The sequence below is a fragment of the Pongo abelii genome, chromosome 6 (assembly GCF_028885655.2).
Source record: "Pongo abelii isolate AG06213 chromosome 6, NHGRI_mPonAbe1-v2.0_pri, whole genome shotgun sequence".
NCBI lineage: Eukaryota > Metazoa > Chordata > Mammalia > Primates > Hominidae > Pongo > Pongo abelii.
The window spans coordinates 118,552,647-118,579,080 of NC_071991.2; the positions used below are offsets into that span (position 1 = coordinate 118,552,647).

Below are 26,434 nucleotides of genomic sequence, written 5' to 3' on the forward strand. Positions count from 1 at the left end.
CATTCAGGTAGCTCTTGCTAGTCACTAATCAGCAATGGGGCCACCTGGGACCCATTCTGAGAGCATTGGTTTGCTCAGGATGGCGTTCTCTCTTCGAGTCCTCCGTACAGAACTTTCCAGCCACCCTTCAAGTCCTGCTGGAGATCAGGAGGAGATTTGGTAGGGCAGGAGAGAAATAGCTATGACTTAGACATTTCCTATTTTTGCTGCCATTTTCTCTAGAGGAGCTAACAAATTTTAAGTGCCTAACAAGGTGGCATACATTCATTTTGTGTTTACATTTTGTGCTGCATACATTTTGTGCCAAGAATATGAAAAGTATTTAAAATCACATTTAAATCCTCCTATATGGACCTCTGTTTCTCCCCACAGTACACATAATGAAATGAACCCTTGGAGAGGTCACATAATTTGTCTAAAATCATCTAGTTAATAAATAATAGTACCTAAGAATTCTGAAACAGGACTGTCGTGCCTCTGACATGCTTTGGTGGGCTGCATTTTCACATATAAACACACAGAAAATACTGGAAATCTAGGAATTTCGTTGTTGTTTTTCTCAGTAATGTATAGCTACTTTGATTTTTCTCAACCTTTGTGTTGTTCTGCATAGCCCACAATACAGATATCTAGGGAGCTTGCTGGCTGCCTGCGGATACCCTAGGAGGGACTGCACCTTGATACTGAAATGAAAAGAAACTACAAGAAAAACCCACACTGGCAATTTAGTTTAAAAGCTAGATCTCAAAGGTCCTTTACTATTGTTGTGGACTGAATTGTATCCCCTCCTCCAAATTCATACATTGACATTCTAACCCCCAGTACCTCATAATGTGCTGTATTTAGGAACAGGGCCTTCGAAGAGTTGATTAAGGTAAAATGAGGTCCTATGTGTGAGGCCTACTTAATCCAATATGACTGGGATCTTTAAAGAAGAGATTATGACATAGACACAGAGGAAAGACACAAATAAAAGATAGCCACCTACAAGCCAGGGAGGGCCTTGGAAGGAACCAACCCTACTAGCTACTTGATCTTGGACTTCTAGCCTCCAGAAATAAGAGAAAATTAATTTCTGTTGTTGAAGCCACACAGTCTCTGGTACTTCCTTATGGCAGCCCTAGCAAATCAATACTAATGGAGTTGCATAACTGCTGATATCTAAAATTAACAGCATTCCTAATTATACAATGTTCTTCTTTAAAAATCAGAAATGTAGGCAAGAAAATCAAACATAAACAGTGAAACATTGAATGTAGTAAGAAGAAACTCAAGTTATTTCACAAGCTATTTTATTACGCTGGAATGTTATTGTTCCAAATGCAGCCTGGCTGAGAGGATCTATGACTGAGTCCTTGAAATCTTGTTATTCAGGGTAGCCTAATGATGCTTAGCATAACACTACTTGAGCTGAAGGCAAATTGGAGAAGCTTTCTAGATTTCTTCATGCAGCTACTTGGATACGCTCACCGTGTAAAGAGTTTAAACTTTTGCAGATTCTCGCTAAATTTTCTGCAGATGGACAAATACAGAAGTACCTGAGAAATGATGGCAATGCCTGCTATTAAAATCAGAAAAAAAAAATGTGCATGACTAATAGAAAGAGAAATCTCCAAAGAAAGAAAAAGACTGAAGAATGAATTAAATCTTATCCAAAGACATTAGAAGGGATTGTCTGTGACAAAAGTCCTTTTGACTTTCAAGTCACTATTTATTTTAAAAGTGCATGCATGGTACTATAGGGGAAAATTAGAATTAGAAATTGACCCTGACCTCAAATATTTCTTGATAGGCTATGAGAAAAAAGATGCAGACACAAAAAGCCATAATTTCATGAGGCTTCTGTAAAATCTGTAATGGCAGTCAAAATGTAATAAAATCAAAGAGAACAGGAAAAGTAATTGTGGCTAGGGGCACTGGATGAGACCTGTTGGTAGAGGCAGCATTCACGTAGGGTCCGGAGGGTGACAAGTGGGGTTGCAGAGGAAGAACTTTCAAGGCAGACAGACTAACATAAGGAAAAGCAGATGTTGAATGCAAATCATGTTTAACAGAAAAGTAGAAGTCTAACATGCTTACATAAAGGGAAGCATTAAGAGGATGGGGCCATTCACCTTGCACTTGGAGTTAAAGGACCTGGATTTGAATCCTGGTTTCTCCATTTAGTAGATTTATGTCCTCCATCTTCCTGACCTTCAAATTCCTCATCTGTGAAAAGGAGATACTGAATCAAACCTCACAATTCTGAAGATTAAAAGTGAGGACCCTGTGTGAAATCTCCACCTAACAAAGACTGATACGCAATAAAAACTGAGTATATGTGAGAGGAACCTAGAGGATTATGTAAGAAACAAGGAACCAATAAAGTTTTTGAGCACACGAATGAGATGACCAGAACTAGACATTTGGAAATTTATCGCAGCAATATTGTGTGTAGAATGAATTAAAAGACAGCCATTGCACAGGAAGGAAGACCCAGTAGGAGAGTATTACACTAGTGCAAGTTTGAGGCAGTCAAAACCTGAACAGTGCTGCTGGGAATGAGCAGGAGGGGATGTGGGTAAGAGGCTTCATTGGAGAAGAAATGGCACTGGGATAGGCACCCTGGGGCATGCACTTCTGTTCAGAAAATTAGATTCTGGTTCTGTGGTTCTTTCGTCAATTAGACACGACCTCTATTGAGCTACCTCTGTGAATTCTCAGTTTGCACATCTATAAAATAGAGACTGGAAAATCCCTAAGTATTCCTGGAGCACTAAAATGCTTCATGCCTATTTGAATCAATAGAACTTGTTAAGCTGATTAAATGAGAAAGTAAAGAGCATAAGGGAGATACAAAAATTGAAGATAACCTGAAACAAGTGGTAAATATGAGTTAGTGGGTCAGTAGATGATGGCATTATTAAGAATATGGAAGAGATGGAAAGGACCAGGTTTGGGAGAGAATATAATGAATGTTATTTCTAACAGTTTGAAGGGCTGTCCTTCAAACAATTAGGTAGTGGTGTGAATATTCAAAATTTCATTATTTTAAACTGTCTCCTGTACCATGTAAACATAAGCTTTTAAACAAATGCTTTCTCTTTAACTTATAGATTCTGTTCATTGGAGATTCAACCAACAGAGGGATCATGTACTATCTTATCGAAAGGCTGAATGAAACGTTGCAGGAATGGCAGAAAGTACATGGCACTAAATTCTATCACAACATCAATGGTGGGAAGACTTTGATCAGTTATTCCTACTATCCCCAGTTCTGGATAAGCCCTTCATTGAGACCAACATTTGAAAATGCACTTGAACACCTCTTGCAAAGGTACAATGAAACTATAATGAAAGACACAAAACCCACAAAGTATTGATGTTCTACTAGCAGTCATCACTGCTCAACTGCTCACTGTACATCAAATGTGCTCAAAAGGTTAGATACCAAGTAAAGCGGCAGAAAACAAGTTGGAAATTACAAGGAGTCTTATGATCAAGATGCCAGATACAGTGAAATGTGAGGCAGTGCAGTTACAATGTTTACTTTTTGTTTTAGGGCAACATGTGTTGTTTTTTCTTTCTGGATTTCAGATCACGTCCCCTAGAGAATACTGGCCAGACTGTATTGGTTGTTGGTGGCGTTCAGTGGCTTAATTCCAATCACCTGCAAATTATTCACAAAGTTTTGAAGAGGTAAATGTCTGCAACAATAATTGTCATTAGTATTCTAAGTCAAAAAAGTTACTATGGATGTGACTGAGTTTTATCCAGATTTTATTTAAAGAACAACTTATAATTCAGCATTAAGTACTTAAAGTCTAGTTTAAAATACTAAAATAAAATAGTCTTGTATCCAGTCACAACATGGTTGTTCATTATCCAGATTTACATTAGTACAGATCAAAATGTGTCTACTGACACCTGAAACTCTATCTTAAAAAAACTGTAATATACATCAAATATATAAAATGAGCACTTAGTCTTATTTGCCAATTATCACATTCTGAAAGAATTCTATGGTATTTGTTTATATAAACAACAAACATCTAAAAATGTAATTAAAGTTACTGACTTTAGAATTATAATTATCTCATTCAGGGAAAATTTACTGAATATCCTAGTGATCATCAAAACTTTGGGAATTGGATTTCATCTGCCAGTGGATGGAGTACATTTCTTAACACAGGTAAGCACATTTCCTCTGGGCTAGGTGAATTTCATGATTCCTATAAGGATCCCTGCTGGAAAAAGACCCGTAAGGCACTATATAATATTGAGCAACCTTCATGAAAGTAAAAAAAAAGAGAATATACTTAAGGGTTATGTTTGCAAATAAATTATAATTAATTTCATGTAGCCCACAAATATGTTGTAAATAATCCATTGACTTTATAAAAGAGGAAACAGCGTGTTGAACTATGCAAAAATAAAGAGCTGAGGGGTATATGAGAAAGACTGTGCTTTAAGTTCCCTTACCCCACCAATTTTACATGCACCTTTAAAGGCTATATTAAAAGGATTTCCTTTTGTCAGGTTCATGCTGAAACCACAAAAAAAATTATCACTATCATGAGTCCTTTGGGAAAGAGTGGTCTTTTTGAAGATGATTTCAAACTGATTGCTTTATTTTAAAAATAGTCTTTGAAGTAGTATCATTGGTTTTTCCTGTAATTGGATATTCATTAACGAAAAGAGTAGGGGTCTCTGGCCAGTTCTTATAGAAGATAGTAAATTAGCCTCAGCACTAAATAGAAGTCTCAGAAAAGAAAAGAAAGATAGGATCTGTAGGGAAGAGAACCAGCTGCTCTTGCTCAAGTGAAGGGACTTCCGGAGCAGCCAGAATTATTGGGCAATTGCAGAGTAATGACTCTGGTGAGCACTGGGAATTGGGGAGAAAGGAAGCTGTCCATTTAATATGTAAGAAGGTTGAGATTTATATTTTTATGTCTCTGTTGAGTGCTACTACCTTTCCCCAGCACAGAACACAAGACCCTCAATTATTTTCTCAAAAATGTATCTGCCTGGATAGCAGATCTTCTGTGATGCAAAAACAGGAGAAATGGTAGGAAGTGGCCAAGGTACAGCCTCTAAATTCAGCATCTGGGAGTTAGCAGGGGTTAAGTTAATTCAAAATGAGTTGAGGCATTTAACATCTGGGAGAGCCAAAGGGTTTAAGACTATTGGGGATCAGGAGAGGGGACCTTTGATAATGTGTTCCATGGATTGAATCTCTTTAATGTTATTTGAAGTCTACAGGTCGAGATCCACAATTCATTCTTGAGGACTCCAGTAGCTCCACTGTGCCTCTTTGGTTGCAGCTCCTCACAGTAATTGGCATACCTGTGGCCTTTGCTTATACTTAGGTTACAATTCAGAATCAATTCATTTCAGCAAACATTTCTTCAGCACTTACTATGTGCCAGATATTGTGTTAAACATTATGACTGCCACCTGAACTTTGATGGTGCTCATCAATCTTTTCAAACTGAGTGAAGACAGAAGGAGAAAAGAAGAGGAAGGGCAAAGAATAGAAAAAAGGAAAAGGGGATAATTGCAAGTGAAGGCAGAAAACAAATTCAAACTTCTCATCATGTGCTCATATAGCCATTCAGTGCTGGCTTCCGTCTTTCTCTGTAGACTTATCCCTTGCTACCAGTGCATGTGCACACAAGTGTGTGCACACACACACATTCACACTCACAACTCCACTGAGCTCAGTCAGGCTGAGCATATTTCAGTTTCTCAAGCACACCATGCTCTCAGTCACCTCCAGACCTTTGAAAGAAATCCCTGCTGCTTCTACTTGGAGTTAACTCCTCCACCACTCCCTCCTCTGGGTAACTTCCAGTTACTTTTCAAATGTTAGTTTACATGCTAGTTCCTCAGAGAAAACCTCTTGACACACTAGACTGGGTTGGCTGCTCCTGCCATGAGCTCCTGTAACAGTGTCTTATGTCCTTACTCATGTCATTCATATACTCCTTGGCTGTCTGTCTCCTTTGCTGGATGGTAATTGTGAGAGCACCAAGGGAATTGTGGGTTAAGGGAGTTTATATGGCTTACACTGACAGCCCAAATGCCAAATACAATTCTCAGCACATAGAAGACCCTCAAAAAATACCTGGTATTTTTTGTAGTGTAGCAAGTGTAGTATCTAATAGGTAATTTTCCAACCCTTTGTCCTCTCCCTTCCTTCCTCTTCTTGTAGAACCCAGTGTCCATTGTTTCTATCTTTATGCATATCCAATATTCAGCTCCCACTCATAAGTGAGGAGATGCAGTATTTGATTTTCTGTTCCTGCATTATTTAGCTAACGGAAGGCTCCAGGTGCATCCATGTTTCTTCAAAAAAACATGATTTTATTCTTTAGGCTGCATAGTATTCTGTGGTAAATATGTATCACGTTTTCTTTATCTCATCCACTTTTGATGAGCACCTAGGTTGGTTCTATGTCTTTTCTATTGTGAATAGTGCTGTGATGAACATAGAAATGCATGTCTTTTTGGTAGGATGATTTATTTTCTTTTGGATACATATCGAGTAATGGGATTGCTGGGTCAAATGGTAGTTCCATTTTTAGTTCTTTGAGAAGCCTTCAAACTGCTTTCCACAGTGGTTGAATTAATTTATGTTTCCACCAACAGTTTATAAGCATTCCTGTTTTGCATGGCCTCACAAACATCTGTTAATTTTTTACTTTTCAATAATAGCCATTCTGACTGGCATGAGATGGTATCTCATTTTGATTTTGATATGCATTTCTCTGGTGATTAGTGGCATTGAACATTTTTTCATGTCTGTTGGGTGCTTGTATGTTGTATTAGTCTGCTTTGCATTGCTATAAAGAAATACCAGAGACTGGGTAAATTATAAAGAAAAGGGGTATTTTGGCTCACTGTTCTGCAGACTATACAAGAAGCATGGCACCAGCATCTGCTCTGGTGAGGCTTCAGGAAGCTTACAATCATGACAGAAGGCTAAGGGAGAGCAAGTGGGTCACATGACGAGACTCATATAATGACAGAGGGAGAAGGAGGGGGGGGAGGTGCCAGACTCTTTTAAACAACCAGATCTTGCGTGAACTCATTACTGTGGGGAAGGCACAGAGCCGTTCATGAAAGGTCCACCCCTAGGACCCAAACACCTCCCTAAGCCTCACCTCCAACACTGGGGTTCACATTTCAACATGAGATTTGGAGGGGACAAATATTCAAATCATATGTCTTCTTTTGAGAAGTGTCTACCACTTTTCAATGGGTTTGTTTGTTTTCTACTTGCTGATTTAAATTACTTATGGATTCTAGATATTTGAACTTTGTCAGATCCATAGTTTGCAAACATTTTCTCCCATTCTGTAGATTGTCTGTTTGCTTTGTTGATAGTTTCTTTTGCTGTTCATAGCTCTTTAGTTTAATTAGGTTCCACTTATCAATTTTTGGTTTCAGTACAATTGTTTTTGAAGTCTTGGTCAAAAATTCTTTGCCAAGGCCAGTGTCCAAAATTGTATTTCCTAGTTTTCTCCTAGGATTTTTATAGTTTAAGGTCTTACATTTAAGTCTTTAATCCATCTTGAGTTAATTTTTATATATGGTAAGAGGTAAGAATCCAGTTTCATTAGTTTGCATATAGAGATCCAGTTACCCCAGCACTATTTATTGAGGGTCCTTTTCCCATTGCTTGTTTTTGTTGAGTTTGTTGAAATAAGTTGGCTATAGGAGTGACTTTTTTCTGGGTTCTCTATTCTCCTTCATTGGTCTATGTGTCTGTTTTTATACCAAAACCATGTTGTTTTGGTTACTGTAGCCTTATAGTATAGTTTGAAGTTACTTAATGTGATGTGTTGGCTTTATTCTTTTTGTTTAAGATTGTTTTGGTTATTAGGGCTCTTTTTTGGTTCCATATGAATTTTAGAACAGTTTTTTCTAATTCTATAAAAAATAACATTTGTAATTTGATAGGAATAGCATTAAATCTGTAGATTGCTTTAGGCAGTAATGTTAATTTTTAAATTGAGAATTTTAGATATTTTATGAGTCTTTGTGGGCAATAAATTTAACCACTTTTTACTGAAGAAGTTCAAAACTGTGTGTCACTATAGATGTTGCTGTTTTATACATAAATGATTACATGTATGTTTTGAGTAAAAAAAATTAGAACACATCTTTATTTAAGAAATGCATGTGAAGTTCCTTATCTTACACTATGACTAATCCCAGTAAAAAAGACATTTACATAATTTCCACCTAACTTATTGAATCATAAAACAATCCTCTGTTAATAAAAATTTTCATTCTTCTGCTTTCCCATCAGAGTGAAGTACAGAACTTATGGAAAGAAAATTTGATTATTCTGGATACTGCAAAAAAATATGGCTATGAAGTAGTTGACACATTCACTATAACAATGGGGCGTTACAAAGAGTTTCTGCAGGGGAAGTGTGGTTGTCATTTCCATGAGGTATTTATGCTGGCTCTCTGAGTTTTATAGCTTTTGATCTTTTAAAATTGTTTGTTATATCTTTAATTGTATTGTCAGTCTTATTTTGCATGAAACAAAAAACAATGTCAGGTGGAAATTAAATGATATATATTCATCATCACTCAGCCAAGGCATGTAGTAACCACAACTTTAGCTCTACCAAATGAGATGTTAAAAAATTTATGTTTGTTTAGACACTTCAAAACTAGAACAATTGGTTAATGCAGGCAGGAATATGGGAACCTGGAGAGCACTTATTTTCTCTAATAGACTTCAAGCCTTCCCATCAGAAATTGCATCCAAAAAAAAGGTGGCAAAGGTTTTCAGTAGCAGCGGCTTGCAAAGCACGACTACTTAATGTGCTAAACTAATGAATGACCTTCTTTCATTGCCTTGTCCAATGCATAACAGGAGGACCGGGTCCCCCCAACCAGAGTGAAAATGATTTCATTTTAACCTATAAATAGGCTAAGCTGATAAGGTGATAGCCTAAAACTATTTTATTCTTTTTTCTCCTGTCCTTTTGAACCCTCTGTGGATTACTTGCTCCCTAACCCTTGAATAAAAATCTTGGTCAGGTCCCATAAGTTTAACATCACTTTCAGATAACAAAAGGTCTCCAGTCACCTTCAGGTATAGGAGTATCACATCAATACTAAAATTGTCCCATTCTGAGTCATAACTACATAAGTCATTTCCGTCCCCCAGCTTAGGTTTCCCTCAGTCTCAAAAGCCCAAATCAGGGGAGAGAAGGCAGGACACTCATTTGCCATTTCCCCATCTTCCTTCTCTACTTTTATTCTCCTACATTTTTCTGCATTGGTCAGAGTAGAGATGGGATGCTAAGGACAAGAAGAGTCTTATTTGACTAGTACAAGCATAACCCAGTGATGCGCTCTCTGAGTCTAGCATGCTACTTCTTTCTTTTATGAGTGCTTTTGTGAATTGCCTTGGAGAGCCCCCTCCCCACCAGTGGAACTTTCTGGCTCCAACTTCCTTGATGGTGGTAATACATCTCCTCCAACTAGATTCCTTTTTGACTCCTTGGTATCCAACTGTCCATCACTCTGTTGAGAATCATGTTGCTCCTCCAGGCATCCTTTTGAAAAATATTCAAAATGGCACTAGGCTTGCTATACTTTGAACTATAGAAATATATACATTTGATCTACAGAAATATTAACGCATTGTTGCTCTGTTATTGCTGGAAATACAGTTAGTTCCCAGTGAAGCTTTCTTTCTCACTCTCTCTGCCACCCTAAAGCTGATCTGTAGCCACAGTATATCATACCAGTTCTAATGCTTCCCAAACCCCAAGAGACATGTGCTTGGCTCTGTTGAAGGCTCCTCTTGCTTGGCTTAAGGCAAAAATAAAACAACACCCCAATGGGGAAGAGGGCCCCAAAACATTGGAAAGCTCACACAGAAATTCCATCCCTTCCTTCCTTTTTGTCTCACAACTCTTTTGGTGAGGCAAGGATATGGAAAACTGGATTTTGTCCATACTTTTGCAAGTCTTGTATATGTTGTCCAGAAATTTCTTGGAATATGATTTTTTTTTGGCTTCTGTTATTTGCTCTAGATTTCAGGAGATTCAGCTGAAACTGAGATGAATAGTGCCTCATTTTATCTTTCTATTAGATATTGATTCACTCTTTCTTGCTTGCCTTCTTTTGTAAACCAGGATGCATTTTTTAGTGGGTTGACTCGTGAGGTGACAACTAAAGTCTCCTTCTGATTCTGTTTTTCAGCCCTTAGCTGACTGTCAGAATCCATCTTGGTGGGCCAGGTGTGGTAGCTCAACCTGTAATCTCAGCACTTTGGGAGGCTGAGGCGGGTGGATCACTTGAGGTCAGGAGTTTGAGACCAGCCTGTCAGCATGGCGAAACCCCATCTCTACTAAAAATACAACAATTAGCCAGGTGTGGTGGTATGTGCCTGTAATCCCAGCTACTGGGGAGGCAGAGGCACGAGAATCACTTGAACCTGGGAAGTAGAGGTTGCAATGAGCCGAGATCACCACCACTGCACTCCAGCCTGGGTGACAGAACAAGACTCCGTCTCAAAGAAAAAAAAAATCCATCTTGGTCCCAAGAGTTTTACCAATACTAAAAACGTTATTGACACTGCAGTAGTTGCTCTGTATGATTTATGGGTGGATTTACATTATCCTTTAATATGACCGAATGGAACTGCATTTCAGAGAAGTGAAAGCCTGCAGCCACAGTACAGAACATGACATTTTAAATTTTGACCTAGCAGCTTGAAGCTGGATCATGCTGTTGCAGAACAGATTTTAAGCTGTAGGATACTGTGTGTCTACTGTCTTCCACAAGAAAATATACAACCTTTAGAGTACTTATCCTATTTGCAAAAGTCAAGACTTAGAAATGCAAGGGCTGTAGCCTGGAAGAGAAAGAAGCAAAGATCTTGCAGCTGAGCCAGCTCAGGATCACAGCTGGCTAAAAAAGCAAGCCAGTGGTTGCCAAACCCACAGAAAACAGGGCTTTTGAAAGACAACATACAGATTGGTTTTATTCCTATTTTAGAAAGAATTTTTATTTGTTTGTTTATTTATTTATTTTTACATAATGTGTCTTCAATTCATATTTTTGCAGAAAGGTGTCCACTTTTTTTAGCTTTAGTGCTCTGAAAGTCTAAAAAGCAAAATGTCCTCGAATAATTTCAACATGGCTCCAATTAAAAACAGAAGTGCCCTTCCCACGTGGTTACATGTATCTCCTACCACAGCATCAACCAGTTCACATTAATAGCTGTGGTATTCAGAAACCACAAAAAAGGCTTTTTGAACCATCAGCACTAGAATATTGGCTTGTAATTATTACTGATTAAAATTATCATTAACTTGCATAGTAACAATGTTTCAAGTATGTTCAGGTAAAATCATTTTGCTTATTTGACTTTATAGTTTTTGGTGTGTAATTATCACATATAACTCGCTTTTTCTTAACTCTATTTCTGATGTAGGCTGTCTTGATAGCAAGCCATGTAGGTCTCCACCAAATTATCTTAATTGATTTCAGAGTAGTGTTATCTATTTTGAAGTTTTAATGTTTAAGCTAAAATAAGCTTCTGGGAGCATTTGCTGTTCCAGTCACAACATACAGCTGATATGATCATCTTTCTCAACTGACTCCCTTCCTCATAAAGTCTCTAAATTCATTCATTACTTAGGCATAATTATTGCTTAACTCTTGAACAATTTGTACCCCTTGTAACTCAGCAAGTCTCTAGTGCTGACACTGACATTTTATAATCTTTCTAAATCATCACCTAACATATTAACAGTGATGTAATGGCAATGTTAGCTTATTACAAACAATCCAAAAAATCTAAAACTCTTTATAGAGGACATTTGATAATGAATGCAGCAAGCTGGAAAAAAAGTTGGTGACTGCTCTCATGTCTAAAAAGTTAAAGGGCAAAAATTCTGTTGATAACCTTTTCTTCACCTCTGTGCTCATCTTATGAGCCTGGCAAATAAAGCTTACCATAAAATACTAGCAAGAGTTGAAAAAATTGTGTTAGAACCATAAAAATTCTGGCTTGGGGGACTTTTATCTTCTGATGTTCAACTAAACTATTCCCACAATAGATTCAAGGATACCTGAGAAGGGTTGGTATAATCATTACAGTAAGATATTGATGTTTTTTCTTTGGTTTGTGGTTAGAATTCTATCATAGACATAACAAACTTGCTTCAGTGAGCTCTCACTGCCATAGGTGAGATTAAAGGTCTTGAGGTGTTTCTTTCATCTGTCAAGGCACCAAAAGAGAATATGTTGTCTCAAGAATCTATAAACAATTTCCCAACTGGTGTGCATCAATTTTGACTAACATGTTCCTGCTGATTAGAAAAGCAGCTGTTTCTTTTTATGAGTGGAAATGGATTATGTTTTCCTAATGTTTACATAGGACAACAAATAGGATCCAGGTAGCTCTTGCCCAAGAGAGGTTTTGGATGGTGCCTTCGGTTATGTGGCAAATACCTACTGTGAACAAGCTAAAACCTGGAAAGAATACAATAATGTTATCAACACAAACCTGGCTGCAGAACGGACAAATTCATAACCAATTGATATGTTATTATTCATTAGTCTAATCAATTATGCAGACCTTATATAATATCTTCCTTTTTTGGCAAATGTAGCTACAGCTTTTGACTCAGTCAACAAAAACCATCTGGCATCAAACTACCACTAATACCAGCAGGTTTCCTTTGATTCTGGTACTATAGAAAGAAGAAAAGAAGGGAGTTTTGGTTCTTTGTCAGAGATGGTTTTCCACTATTAATTAATTTTAACCCTATAATCTTTACTATTTAATCTTAATTAAATAAAAGATTATTTGGCCTAGAAATAAAGTGTTTTACTTTCTCCTTTAAACTTTACAAGTTTACTATCTAACCACAATTTAAAAATTAAAAAGAAAGAAACTTTAAATTCATCTGGTAAAAAAAAAACAAAACTGAAATAATGACTTTTAGGGAAAAAAAAGATACAAATATGGTTAACATAGTTAGCTGATATAGAAGAACCCAGAATTTAACTTTCAGCATGGCTATTTTTAATGAATTAGTATGGAAATTTAATTCAATAGATATTTTTGAGTATCTACTCTATGCAAGCATTGTACTACTGCTGTAAAGTGAGTTAGAAGAGCATTTTATAGGACCCCATAAGTATCTCAAAATCAGCCTGTCCTTAGAAGGAGAATTAATATTTCCTTTAAACTTTCCTCCCCTCTAGTATTCCCTAATTTACTCTATCACACTACCATTTATAAACTAGAGCAATCTTCGACCTTTGCTTATCTTTCTCCAGCCGCTTCACAACCCTTAACCAGCCAGTTACCAAATCCTGTTTACATGCTATATATTTTCCACATCTTTCTCCTACACTACATTCCAACTGCCTTGACCTTGTTTATTCTTTTACTAAATCATTCAACATTTATTTTGTGAGTCCAGTTCTTGAACTAAACAGTAGTAATATAAAAATAAATACGACATACTCTATGCCCTCAGGACATTGCAATCAGGGTCAGGCCTAAAAACCCATATTATGAAACAATACCTATGATAGCACATCAGATATATGAATAAGATATTGTGAAACACCAAGAAGAGGCACTCAATCTGAGGATTAAGTGTTTCTCCTTGAATTACCATCTAAGTTAATTGTTGAAGGATGAACAGGACTTAATCAAGGTAATAAGATAATGGTAGAAGGAAGGCCATTGCAACCCCACAGGATAATGTGAACCAAAGTAGCCCTGAAATACCTGATGTTCTCATAATCACAGGCAATCCTGTATATAGTAGAACATAAATCACAAAAGAATATTTGAAAAAAGTAGGTGAGGGCAAGATCGTGGTAAGAACTGGATGATCCTGTAGGTGATGGAGACCCACTGAAAGGTTTTCAGGAGAGGAGTGAGATGGTCATGGTTTTGTTTCAAACAATTAAGACTAATAACAGTGAGCAACGAAGATTTGAAGAACAAGTTAGAGAAGTTAGGAGATTTTTTTTTTTTCCAGAGGTCAGGTGAGGGATTGTAAAGTTCCACCCAAACCAGGACAGAGACAGCAAGTATAAGAGAGAAGTGGACAAAAGCAAGCCTTGTTTTATAAAATGATATCTATAGATCTTATTTGTGGCATGCGGGAGTGGGAAGAATCAAAGATGACTCCTAACTTGAGTGATGGATTAGGGAGAGAAACTGGCAATTGAGACAAAGAATGACTGAAAAGTCACCATCTTAGGAAAAGATGATGAGTTCAATTTTGAACATGTTGTGTTTGAGTTTCCTGTAGGACATCCAGGTGGAGATCTCCAATGGGCAGTTGGATATACAAATATGACACTGGAGGGACCGGTAGGGATGAGAGATGGCACAGGGAGTCATAAGAAAATAGGTCGTAGTTGAAACCATGAAAATAGATCATCCACAGAGCCCAGACTCATTGACATCCTGCGTGAACTGCAGAGTTTTGGTAGAGGTGCAAGTGTATTCTGTGTGGCAGAGAAGATGGCAGGTGGTGACGGCTGCATTGCCTGCACGTCATCAACAACCCACCTCTTCTTTCCCATCTTAATCCACTGTGCGATCTCTCAAGGGCTTTAGGCACTTAGCCCTGAATCCTCCTCTGAGCCGGCTTTGCCTCCTGCTGTTCCCACTGAGTGAATTAAATAAGCCTTTGCCCTGTGCCCACTGTATGTGCGAGGTCATGCAGGTTACGTTTTTAACTTCCAAACAAAAAAAGAAAAGAAAAGAAAATAGGTCATCCAGAGAAAGTGAGTAGAGTGGCTGAGAAAGAAACTCCTGGAAACACCAATATTTAAGCAAAGTCTGGAGAAATAGGAGCATTTGAACTTAGAGCATAAACTAATAGCAGGAAAACTCTAGTAGAAGGTGATGCCATGGAAAGCCACAGAGTAACCATTTGTGAAAAGGAGAGATGGAGACAGGTCAGTGTTGTCAAATGTAATAGATAGATCTATTAAGGTGAGGATTCCAAAATAATGTTTTTGGCATGAAGCAGGGGAGTCCTTTCTGATCATCTTAAGAGTGGTTTTGGTAAAATGTTCGGGCAAGAATTAGACTAGAATAGTTGAAGAGGTATAGGAAGTGAGAAAGGGGGCTGATAACAGCTTTCAACAAATAAAAATAAGAAAAGGGTAAAAATATTGGATTTAAAGGAGGAAAGACTTTGGCATGTTTTTAAACAGAGGGGAAAGAATCAATACCAAGAGATAGAATAAAAAACAGGACAAAGAAGGACAATTGGAGAAAGGCCCCTGAGGAGCAGGTTGAGGATTCAGGTAAATAGTGTGTGGGGTGGCAAATGAACAAGGTGGGGAGGAGGGTCTCTCCTTCCCTATGATTTCTTTGCCCTCAGCTATTGCAATATTTTTATCTCAGAGCCTCCAGTGTCAACTACTTGAATCCATACTTCTTACCCCCCACCAGGAGGATGTTCGTATACTTCACATTCAGTGTTGTCATTTAAAAATCTTTCAATGACCCTGTGCTGAAGATGAGTCACAGATTCCTACACTCCTTTTTTAGAAACATAGTTTCAAACAGTTCTTTCTGTGTAAAATGATTAGTGCTCATTCAATCATCTGTAAGTGAATTCTACCCTCTGCTACTAGCTGATTAGATTAGAGATCAGTGCCCAGTGAAAGTGAATTCATTGGTCATGAGGGAGCCCAGCCTTTTCTAAGATGACTTGGTACAAAATCCTTGTTTCAAAGGGAGTACCCTATATTGAATGGTGATAACACCAATTAAATCAGGGTCTCTCTCTTAAGAAGGATAATTAAATGGAGGATCAACAAACAGTGAAAGTAACTTATGTTGAACTACTATTATGACTCCATAAGGCAGCTGTACTACCCAGCCTTTTCAATACTGAAACCTAGAATGTCAGTGTGGCTAAAAAAGAGATGCTGACTCATAAACTCCTTCATGTTCTTTGCAATAAACCCCCATGTCAGGGAGTTTATTACTAGCCTTTAAGAACCAAGCTAAGCCAGAGTTTGAACTATTTTGATTACCATTTCCTACATTAAGGTTTAATGTTCTAATTTGGCAAAAACAGGTTTTTGGTTTGAGAAATACTGAATACGCCTCCAACTTATGGGTTCTCAGAAAATTATATTAGTATATTAAATAATCCCAAAAGCTCTTACACTAAAGAAGCTGGTTAGCTTAGTGTGACCCAGTTTTTCCCCAGCATTTTTGACCACAGAATGACTTTTCCTTTTTTTTTATCACAACTATTAACACCCCACTAAACACACTTTGAGAAGATTGGCATAAGGATAATGTCTAAAAAATCATGCATGAAGTACAGACTAAATGAGGCAGATTGACCACAAGCATTTATCTTCTCTTCCACTTGAAACCCCAAGAAAAATACTTTGAAGACATAAAGCTACTCACTTACTCCACACCCCCCACCGCAAAGAAAAAACAGAATAAGAAATAACTCATAACAGACAAGAAATCTGAATTCATTTGAATTCATTCTATGAAGTTTGACTTAGCAGGCAAAATAAGGTACAACTGTAAGTGCCTAGAGAAGAGAAATACCAGCTGTGAGTGAGGCATACTTGCTGTTCAGATCCTATGCTGAAAAAGATAAGGCTGAGACACAGGTCAGAAAACAATTGGCTAGAAGTCTATGTGCAAAATTGGTAGACCCCTGAATTCCTCACCCCAGCCCATACAGTCGGGAATCTATATCATCACATACAATATCTTTTAAAATGGAACTGCAGAAAGTCTAGACTCAGAAACACAAGTATAGTAAAGAATAAATTAATCTAGAGGCTGAAAACAGAAAGATGAAGGTGAAGTTGGTGTGTGAAGGGAGGAGCCCTGAACTTTTCCCTAGACCTCCTAACATTCCACAGTCAGGCAGAGGGTCCCTCAGACAGGAGGCTGGAGAGCTCTTCTGGCAAGAAACTGAATGACCCACCGGAAGATCTTCTTTGAAAAGGCCAGAGTAGTGCTGAGCAAATTCCTACAGTGAAGTCAGCAGTTGGAAATGTTAGTCCTCACACAAATTGTGTAACATTTAGTGCCTTAATCTTAAATAAAATATTTAAGTTCAAGAGTGTTAGATAGAAACAAATACCTGTGTGTTAACGTCCAACAGACTCCAAGACCCAAGATGCACATGTAAATAGAGAAAAAGTGGAATTAGCTTATACTAAGACTAATACAGGTCATTCCAATAGTGTAAAAATTCGGCAACATAGATATTCAGCCACTTGGGAAATTGAGTTTAAGACAGGGGAATTTAGTATCTGGGGAACTGCATGAGACTGTAAGATAGAACCAACAGTTTAATATTAAATTGGTAAACTTCTGGTCTGGAGCTCCTTACAATCAGTCTCCGCACCTCAGAGCAGAATTTGTTCCCAGAGCCAACGCTCAGCTTTGTCCAAGGGCAGGAGTTACAAAGGCTCAGCTGTCAGAGTAAGAAGGGCTGGGGATTAGAGGAAGGGTGGGAGACAGACAATATGCTGACTGCAAATCTGGAAACACCAAAACAAAACAAAACAAAACAAAATTCATTCCTAAAGAAAATTTTAGTCTTGCCCCCTAATCCCCAGCATCTTTGACAGATTCAGAAGTTGGATTCCCTTCAATCAAAATACAGTTCATTTCATGTGGCCATAATTAAATATTTGGGGGCTAAGGGATGAAATGAAAGAATTCCCTATTATCTGTCAAAATTGCATGATGTCCTGAAGTGAAATTATGAGTTATAAGGACTAACTTCTAGCTATTGTTTGTCACGTTATTTTTATTCCACTTTTGTGAATTCTTAGGCTACTTTTTCAGCTGGTCATAATTTGGTGACTGGATCTTGGATTGAACGCCATCTGCAGAATGACTACATCCAACAAAAAGTACTTCAACAGTATACATTTGTCTTAAGACTAACACATTTGCCTGGCCAATCTCATGTTTTCCAACCTCAGAAAGCCATTACACTGTCTCCTCTTCAGACCCCATCCATGATCATGAAACATATTTGTAATCAGAGCATCCTCTAATCCAGTATAGGACAATTTTGGAACACTTGCCCCATGAAAATTGTTTTCTATTTTATTCTGTGGATCTGGAACCACATCAGAAGTTCTTTGTGGGTTATTCAGGTCAAGATCAATTTTAAGAAAGGTATTTGTTTGTAATCTGCCTGACACCTTTCCAGTTCACCAAGCCTTCCCTTTTGTACTGGCTTTTTGGAAATTCAAAGTTATTTTTAGAATCAGCAGTTAATTGACATGGCAATACACACGTTCTGATGACGGTTTATGTGAAATCAATTTTGAGTGTTGAAATTACCTACATTTAATAGTGAAAGTTGCAATGTTAAGTTTGGTTTCATAATTCAAACAATTTTTTGTTTGTTTGGGAAGTCTTATAATTCCCATAGGCCAAATCCAGTCAAGTTGAATTGTGACCATTTGTATGCCTTCTAAAATGTTTCTGTACCCACGTTTTTAATGGTGTAGAGATGTGGAAAGATCTGTAATTATAAACTGGCAGATCCCTTACCATATAAGGAATCTATAAAAAAGTAAATGTTACGTCTACACCCCAAAGCACAGAATTTCAATTCTTGCTACACTGAGTCACAGAAAAGTGTGATCATTTAATAGCCTATAAGATCTTATACTTATAAAACTCTATTTTAGCTCCAAAATTGTTTTCCTAAATTTCTGTAGTCAGTATATTAAAAATATTTGTCTTTGAAACACTGTAATCTTTACTTGAAAGTCTTACGTGTAACTTAATCAAATGTGAACATTGCTGTGAGAAAAACCATTTTTATTATGAGACTTACGGAACAATGCTGATCTAACAGATTGTCATGCAGCATGGAGATAAATTGTCCTCCACTATCTCTTCCTACTTTAAAATGTACTTCAGTGTAGCAAATTCACAAAAAGAAAATAAACACAAAATAAAGAGGAGTTACTTCAGATTAAAGTGGCAAAATAAAAATTGTCCTTTAACTCTCATATTTAACATATTACAAACATTTGCCAAATCACACATGTATGTATTATTAACCATATGTAGTAGCTCCTTTCCTCTTAGATATACCTGTCTCTTTTTCAGTGGTCAAGTCATCTGCACCCAAATTTAGAGAAGCATTTGGATGTATCAAGCCATTAGAATTTGTTTCTGATTAAGGTAACCACGGTATACAAACATCTGAGGCCTTTTGTCTCTGTGTCAAGGCCTAAATCTTTCACTGATGTTTTCTAATGGCTCATTTTGTTGTTTACTATTATTATTATGCCTCAAAGGTAACCTAGCATGTGTATTGCAAGCAGCTTTCTTTCCAAGTCACATTCCAGTCGACACTTTAGTTGGATTTTAATAACCCCAAATGGCTCTCTGATTTTGGAAAGGACCCAAATGGGCACATTTCCACCCATGAGATCAAAGGAAAGGAGCAATTTGCTCCTTACTGTACAGGTATCAAACATCTTTCACTGGAATAACATTTCCAAACCTTAAAAATGTAGCTAATTCCTTTTTCTCCACTTTAAAGCCTATAAGAGTAAGTAAAATAAGGTAATATTTCGAATCTCAGGGACTCAGAAACAGCAGTTTGACAGCAATGCTGGACACTGAATTTTACACATATGTTCAAAGGAATAATAGCTGTGTGAACAGATGATCTTGCCCACCATAAATTAGCACTAAGTCTTTTGAACGTACTAAGGAACTATTCATAACATGGAAACAACATGGTGCCTGACCTTGGGGAACTAGTCTCAGACAATGTCTTTGAAGTCACTTCATTCTTGTTCTTACTTCAAGTATCTTAGACATGTGTCTTTATATAGTCCCCTTGAGGGTAGGGACCATATCTGAATTACTCCATGTGTTTCCTGACACAGACAACTCTGAAGATTGAAAGATGGATATTATATGGAAAAAAAATCATTAAATTTTAATTCTACAAGATACAGAATCATTTTGTTTCTCTTCTACTTTTTCATTACAAAAGGATTCCGTGAATTCTTTTTCACTATAACAATTAAAAATAAGTATATACAATAAAAACAAAAACTCCTTTCTTCTACATTAAAGACTCAATTAGCTCTTTGGTACATAGTTCTGTTTTAAATCTACATTCCTGATTTTAATCTCACTCAATTAAAAGTATTAGGACCACATTTATGGTCACTGGATTTATGTAAGATTGGGCTTTATATAGAACTACCTTATTTCACCATAAACATTTTAGGGAACAGTAGTTTAAACCTCATTTTAATCTGTAGTGTGGATTTTCCTATTCTTCTATCTCAGTATTGAATTCTCCTTGTACTCAGCTTTTAATTTATATTTTGCCATCAAGTTCTAGAAAGCTATCTACAAAGGAATTTGCACCCTTAATCTAGACAAGAACACAATAATGTAAGACAAAATATACTTGCCAGTTTAGCTAAAATGTATGGAGCATGCAATGCTTTCCAGCTCCTGTGCTAAGCTCTATGTTTACATTTCTAGTCACTAAGAGTGGGGAAGAGAGACGTACAGAAACTTTAAATACAATATATGTGACCCTCTTTACCCTGACTCTGTTCCTCATCTGCTCATGTTGGAACTTTTAACTCTGTGTAAGTATTATAGGTCCTCCCAAACAGGGGCTCTGGGACAAGCCCACTCCCATGGGCTCAGAGCTGTTCCAGCACACACTGCTACCTCTGATTTCTTGTTGCCTGTCTAAGAGCACACACGCTGCAGCCACCCCAGGCACTAACCATGGTGACTGTCTCCCATGGTTCTGCCTGATACATGCCCTCATGGTCCCAAATCTGCACAACTGTCTGTGCAGAGCCTTATTCTGTCCCTTTGTGTATTCTCAGTTGGTGGGTTTCCAAAGCCTGGGCTCCAATGAGTTATACTGTTTAATGAAACACTTTTTTCAGCATTTACTTATAGTTGCTCACAGTATCATAGAACTCAGTTACTCTCACTGTATTAGTCCGTTCTCATGCTGCTATAAGCACATACCTGAGACTGGGTAATTTATAAAGGAAAGAGGTTTAACTGACACACAGTTCAGCATGGCTGGGGAGGACTCAAGAAACTTACAACTGCCAAAAGGGGAAGGAAACACGTCCTTCTTTACATGGCGGCTGCAAAGAGAAGTACAGAGTGAAGTGGGGGAAAAGTCCCTTATAAAACCATCAGATCTTGTGAGAACTCATTCACTATCATGAGAACATCATGGAGATAACCATTATTAATACCTCCCACCAGGTGCCTCTCATAACATGTGTGGATTATGGGAACTAAAACTCAAGATGAGATTTGGGTGGGGACACAGCCAAACCATATCATTCTGCCCCTGGCCCCTCTCCAAATCTCATGTCCTCACATTTCAAAACACAATCATGCCTTTCCAACAGTCCCCCAAAGTCTTAGCTAATTCCAGCATTAACCCAAAAGTCAAAGTCTAAAATCTCATCTGAGACAAGGCAAGTCCCTTCCACCAATGAGCCGGCAAAACCAAAAGCAAGTTAGTTACTTCCTAGATAAAATGGGGGTACAGACATCGGGTAAATACACCCATTCCAAAGGGGATAGATTGGCCAAAACAAAGGGGCTAGAGGTCCCATTCAAATCCAAAATCCAGTGGGGCAATCATTAAACCTTAAAGTTACAAAATGATCTCCTTTGACTTCAGGTCTCACATCCAAGTCATGCTGATGCAAAAGGTGGTCTCCCACAGCCTTGGGCAGCTCCCCTGTGGCTTTGCAGGGTACAGCCTCCCTCCCAGCTGCTTTCACAGGATGGCGTTGAGTGTCTGTGGCTTTTCCAGGCACACAGTGCAAGCTGTTGGTGGATCTACCATTCTGGGGTTTGGAGGACAGTGCCCTTCTTCTCACAGCTCCATTCAGCAGTGCCCCAGTGGGGACACTGTGTGGGGGCTCTGAACCCACATTTCCCTTCTGCACTGTCCTAGCAGAGGTTCTCCATGAAGTTTCCACCTGCAGCAAACTTCTGCCTGGACATCCAGGCGTTTCCATACATCCTCTGAAATCTAGGTGGAGGTTCCCAAACTTAAATTCTAGTCTTCTGTACACCCGCAGGTCCAACACCATTTGGAAGCTGCCAAGGCTTGGGGCTTGAACTCTCTGAAGTAATGGCCTGAGCTGTGTATTTGTCTCTTTTGGCCACAGCTGGAGCTGAAGTAGCTGGGACAGAGGGCACTATGTCCCGAGGCTGCACAGAGCATGAGGTCTTAGGCCTGGCCCACTAAATCATTTTTTTCCCTCCTAGTCCTCCAGTCCTGTGATGGGAGGGGCTGCCATGAAGGTCTCTGACATGCCCTGGAGACATTTTCCCCATTGTCTTGGTGCTTAACACTTGGCTCCTCATTACTGATGCAAATTTCTGCAACTGGCTTAAATTTCTCCCCTAAAATGTGTTTTTTTTTTCTGTTGCATCATCAGCTGCAAATTTTTTAAACTTTTAAGCTCTGCTTCCTCTTGAACACTTGATGGTTAGAAATTTCTTCTGCTAGATACCCTAAATCATCTTTCTCAAATTCAAAGTTCCACAGATCTCTAGGGCAGGGGCAAAATGCCACCAGTCTCTTTGCTAAAGTATAACAAGAGCCACCTTTGCTCTAGTTCCCAACAAGTTCCTCATCTCCCTCTGAGACCATCTCTGCCTGGACTTTATTGTCCATATCACTGTCAGCATTTTGGTCAAAGCCATTCAACAAGTCTCTAGGAAGTTCCAAACTTTCCCACATCTTTGTCTTCTGAGCACTCCAAGTCTCTAGGAAGTTCCAAACATTTTCCTATCTTCTTCTGAGTCCTCCAAACTGTTCCAACCTCTGCCTGTTAGCCAGTTCCAAGGTCACTTTCACATTTTGGGTATCTTTACAGCAGTCCCCACTACTAGGTACCAATTTACTGTATTAGTCTGTTCTCACACTGCTATGAGGACATACCTGAGACTGGGTAATTTATAAAGGAAAGAGATTTAATTGACTCACAGTTCAGCATGGCTGCGGAAGCCTCGGGGAAACTTACAATCATAGTGGAAAAGAAGCAAACACGTCTTTCTTCACATGGTGGCAGCAAGGAGGAGTGCGTGGTGAAGCAGGGGAAAGCTCCTCACAAAACCGTCATGTCTCCTGAGAACTCACTCACTATCATGATAACAGCATGGAGGTAACTACCCCCATGATTCAGTTTCCTCCCACCAGGTCCCTCTAATGACGTGTGGGGATTACAGGAACTAGAATTCACGATGAGATTCGGGTGGGGACATGGCCAGATCATATCACTCCTCTTTGTAGAGGTGAGACATGCCAAGTTGCATCTGAAATTAAGTAGAAGACACAGCCTCAAGGTTCTTTCCCCAGGGGTTCCTCAGTCTCATAACTAAACAAGCATGGCAGGAATGCCCTACCTGTCAGTGCATTACACAGGCCCATGTATTACTGAATCCCTCAGTCCAAACCTGGGGTCCTCCTAGAAGACACACTACTTTTCCCCTGGCATTCTTTCTCCTACCCCTGGGAGATTCTGAAGGGTTATAAGATGAATGGCTGATCAAATTTGATTTTTACAAATCTAGTTAATATCTAGGATGATAACAGGATTACAGATGTGCTCAAGAAGTTGGTGGATGGCAGCATTGGAGAGATGTTAGAACAAGTTAGCACTGGATGACATGAGTCCCCAAAGAGCAGGATTAAAGGCTACAGATGGAAAAGTGGTGTCCTTGAAGTGGCACTAGATGTCCAGAGAAAACTAACTACACCTGGTGTATTAGTCCATTTTCATACTGCTATAAAGGACTTCCTGAGACTGCGTAATTTATAAAGGAAATAGGTTTAATTGACTCATAGTTCAGCATGGCTGAGGAGGCCTCAGGAAACTTATGAGCTTGGCAGAAGGCAAAGGGGAAGCAGGCACCTTCTTCACAAGGTGGCAGGAAGGAGAAGTGCCAAGTGAAGGAGGAAGAGCCCCTTGTGAAATTATTAAATCCCATGAGAACTCACTCACTGTTATGAAAACAGCATGGAGGAAACCACCTCCCCGATTCAATTACCTCTACCTGCTCTCTCCCTTGACACATGGAGATTATGGAGATTACAATTCAAGATGAGATTTGAGTGGGGACAGAAAACCTAACCATATCACTTAGGATTTAAAGATCATGAACACGGTAGGACAAGTAGCACCACCATCAGTGCCACCCTTTTATACCCCCAACCTTCTCCTGCCACACACACACAGACACACACACACACACATTCACACACTCACACGCGAGAGAGTTATGATGTCTTCCTGGAGAAGCAACATTTTAATTTTGGCAATGACACCAAGGAAACCTTCAGTGATGATGGTGACTCTCTAAGAGACTGTTTACCATGGAAAAGAGGTTTCCAAAGGAACAACTGAGAGGTGTAACAGCCAGGGAAGGTATCAGAAATCAAAGAGGAAGCACCAAGTTTGTGACCACTAGCACTCCTTCAGTTCCCTGATGGTAGATTCAAATCATAATGATTCATGATTGTAGACTCCATTCATAGTGATTAATGAATATCTGGTATTGAAAGTCTCCTCTCATCACTTTTTTTCCTTTCAAATGGTCTTGACTATTTTCCTACATTTATTCTTTAAGATGTATTTTAGAATTTCTTTTTCATGTTTTCCCCAAATTCTTCTGTGATTACAACTGGAATAGCATTTTAATTAACTTGGAAGGATTTGACATGACATGTCTGCATTTGTTCATGTGCTTTTTAATGACTCATTAAACTTTTGATATATTTTTCACCTGCATCCTGTATATCATGGTTGAATGTAGTGAAGTTGTTTCAGTATTGTAATGGGATCTTTTCTCTAATTTATTTCTTACTAATTATTTATAGACTACAGAAAAGCTATACAATTTTCAAATGTTAACTTTATAATATCTAATTATTTTTCAGTATATTCCTTGGATTTTCAGGGTAAATAATCATACAGTTACATATAATTGGTAATTTTCTAAAATGAAATATTTCATAATATTGAAACATTTTGCATTCCTGAAAAAATTGTATGGGCTAGTGATACAGCATATAATACTACCAGATGTTTTTAATGCTTCTGGATTCAATTCACAATGGCAAAGGAATTTTTACATCTATATTTTCACAAATCAAAATTGAACTAATTCTTTATAGTATCAGGATGATAATGACTTAACAAAGGGATTAGGAAACATCATCTTTGATTATTTTCTACAAAATAGTTTCCAAGGGAAACCAAGTGAATTAAGTGTTGTTGGGCCAGCCACTGGCCTGGGCATGAAGGGTTCCATTTTGAAGAACATATGGGAGCATTGACCCTGTAAAAGTCATTAGCCTGGTCCTCAGAAGCTACAGGTAACCCCATCATCCTGATTTCCTTTCTCAGACATCAATTTAGTGGTCTCTAAAAATAGAAATAGGTTATCAGCCTTCCATTGAGATCTGTCAAAATACTGACACTACTCCCAAATGGAAGCCATATGCTTCAGCAGTTACACTGGAGATCTATATTTTTGTATATCCCATTTATGAATCACATTTAAGATTGTTGTAAGCATCTACACCAGCATGATCCAATGGTTGTAATGCAACTTTAAATTCAACCCTAAAATCACACAAATATTAAAATAATGTTTAAAGAACTATAACCTTTTTCAGTGGGATAGACCCTTTTCTGTTTTGCATGTAATTAGTATGCAGACCATCAGGCACTTGCAAAATCCAGAATTCTAGATAAAATCGTATAAACAAAATTAACCTTATTTTGGCTTCAGAACACTGGAATAATATTATTTCAAGGTCGAATGTTATATTTATGCTTAAATGTTTTCTTAAATAAACTTCCTGAAGACTGCTCACTAGTCTTGCTGTTGAGTACAAACCTCCTCTAAAATTGACAAAACTTTCAGGAAAACATTGATGCACCTCTCCTGTCTATCATATTTAGAGTTGCCATATAACCAAATAAGGATGGAAAGAGCTGTACACAGTAGAAACTTTTGACCCTGGGACCTAGACTATTAATCAGTGGTTAACCGCAAACTGAGCTCTAAACTATGATCCACAGGGATTCCTCACTACAACCTCCTGATATCACTGGATTTCTTAAGAGTTACCTGACCTGAGGGCCAGATCAAGCAAAGCCAAACCTTTCATAGCTACAGGAAAACATTTCTTTGGGGTTAGCAGAGTATAACTGGTTTTAAAACATATTATCGTTTCATTTTTTTCTTCAAATGTGAATACTTTCAAAATTTTTATCATTACACAATAATGCACATTCATTGTATTATATTAAAGAAAAAAATCAAGCCAAAAGTTACAAGAATACATTAAAAATGTCCTATAATTCCTCTACC

At 38.1% G+C, this 26,434-nt stretch overlaps 1 protein-coding gene across 3 annotated transcripts in view; it reads left to right on the forward strand.

Moving 5' to 3' along the window:
• CPED1 (cadherin like and PC-esterase domain containing 1) overlaps window positions 1-26,434 on the forward strand; it is a 317,128-nt gene that overhangs the window by 280,401 nt on the left and 10,293 nt on the right. For all 3 annotated transcript variants that reach the window (XM_009243173.4, XM_054559715.2, XM_009243172.4), the window contains 4 exons: window positions 3,096-3,316; window positions 3,577-3,678; window positions 4,084-4,171; window positions 8,297-8,443. In XM_009243173.4, coding sequence (XP_009241448.3) covers window positions 3,096-3,316; window positions 3,577-3,678; window positions 4,084-4,171; window positions 8,297-8,443 — 558 coding nt within the window. The remainder of the gene's footprint in view (window positions 1-3,095; window positions 3,317-3,576; window positions 3,679-4,083; window positions 4,172-8,296; window positions 8,444-26,434) is intronic.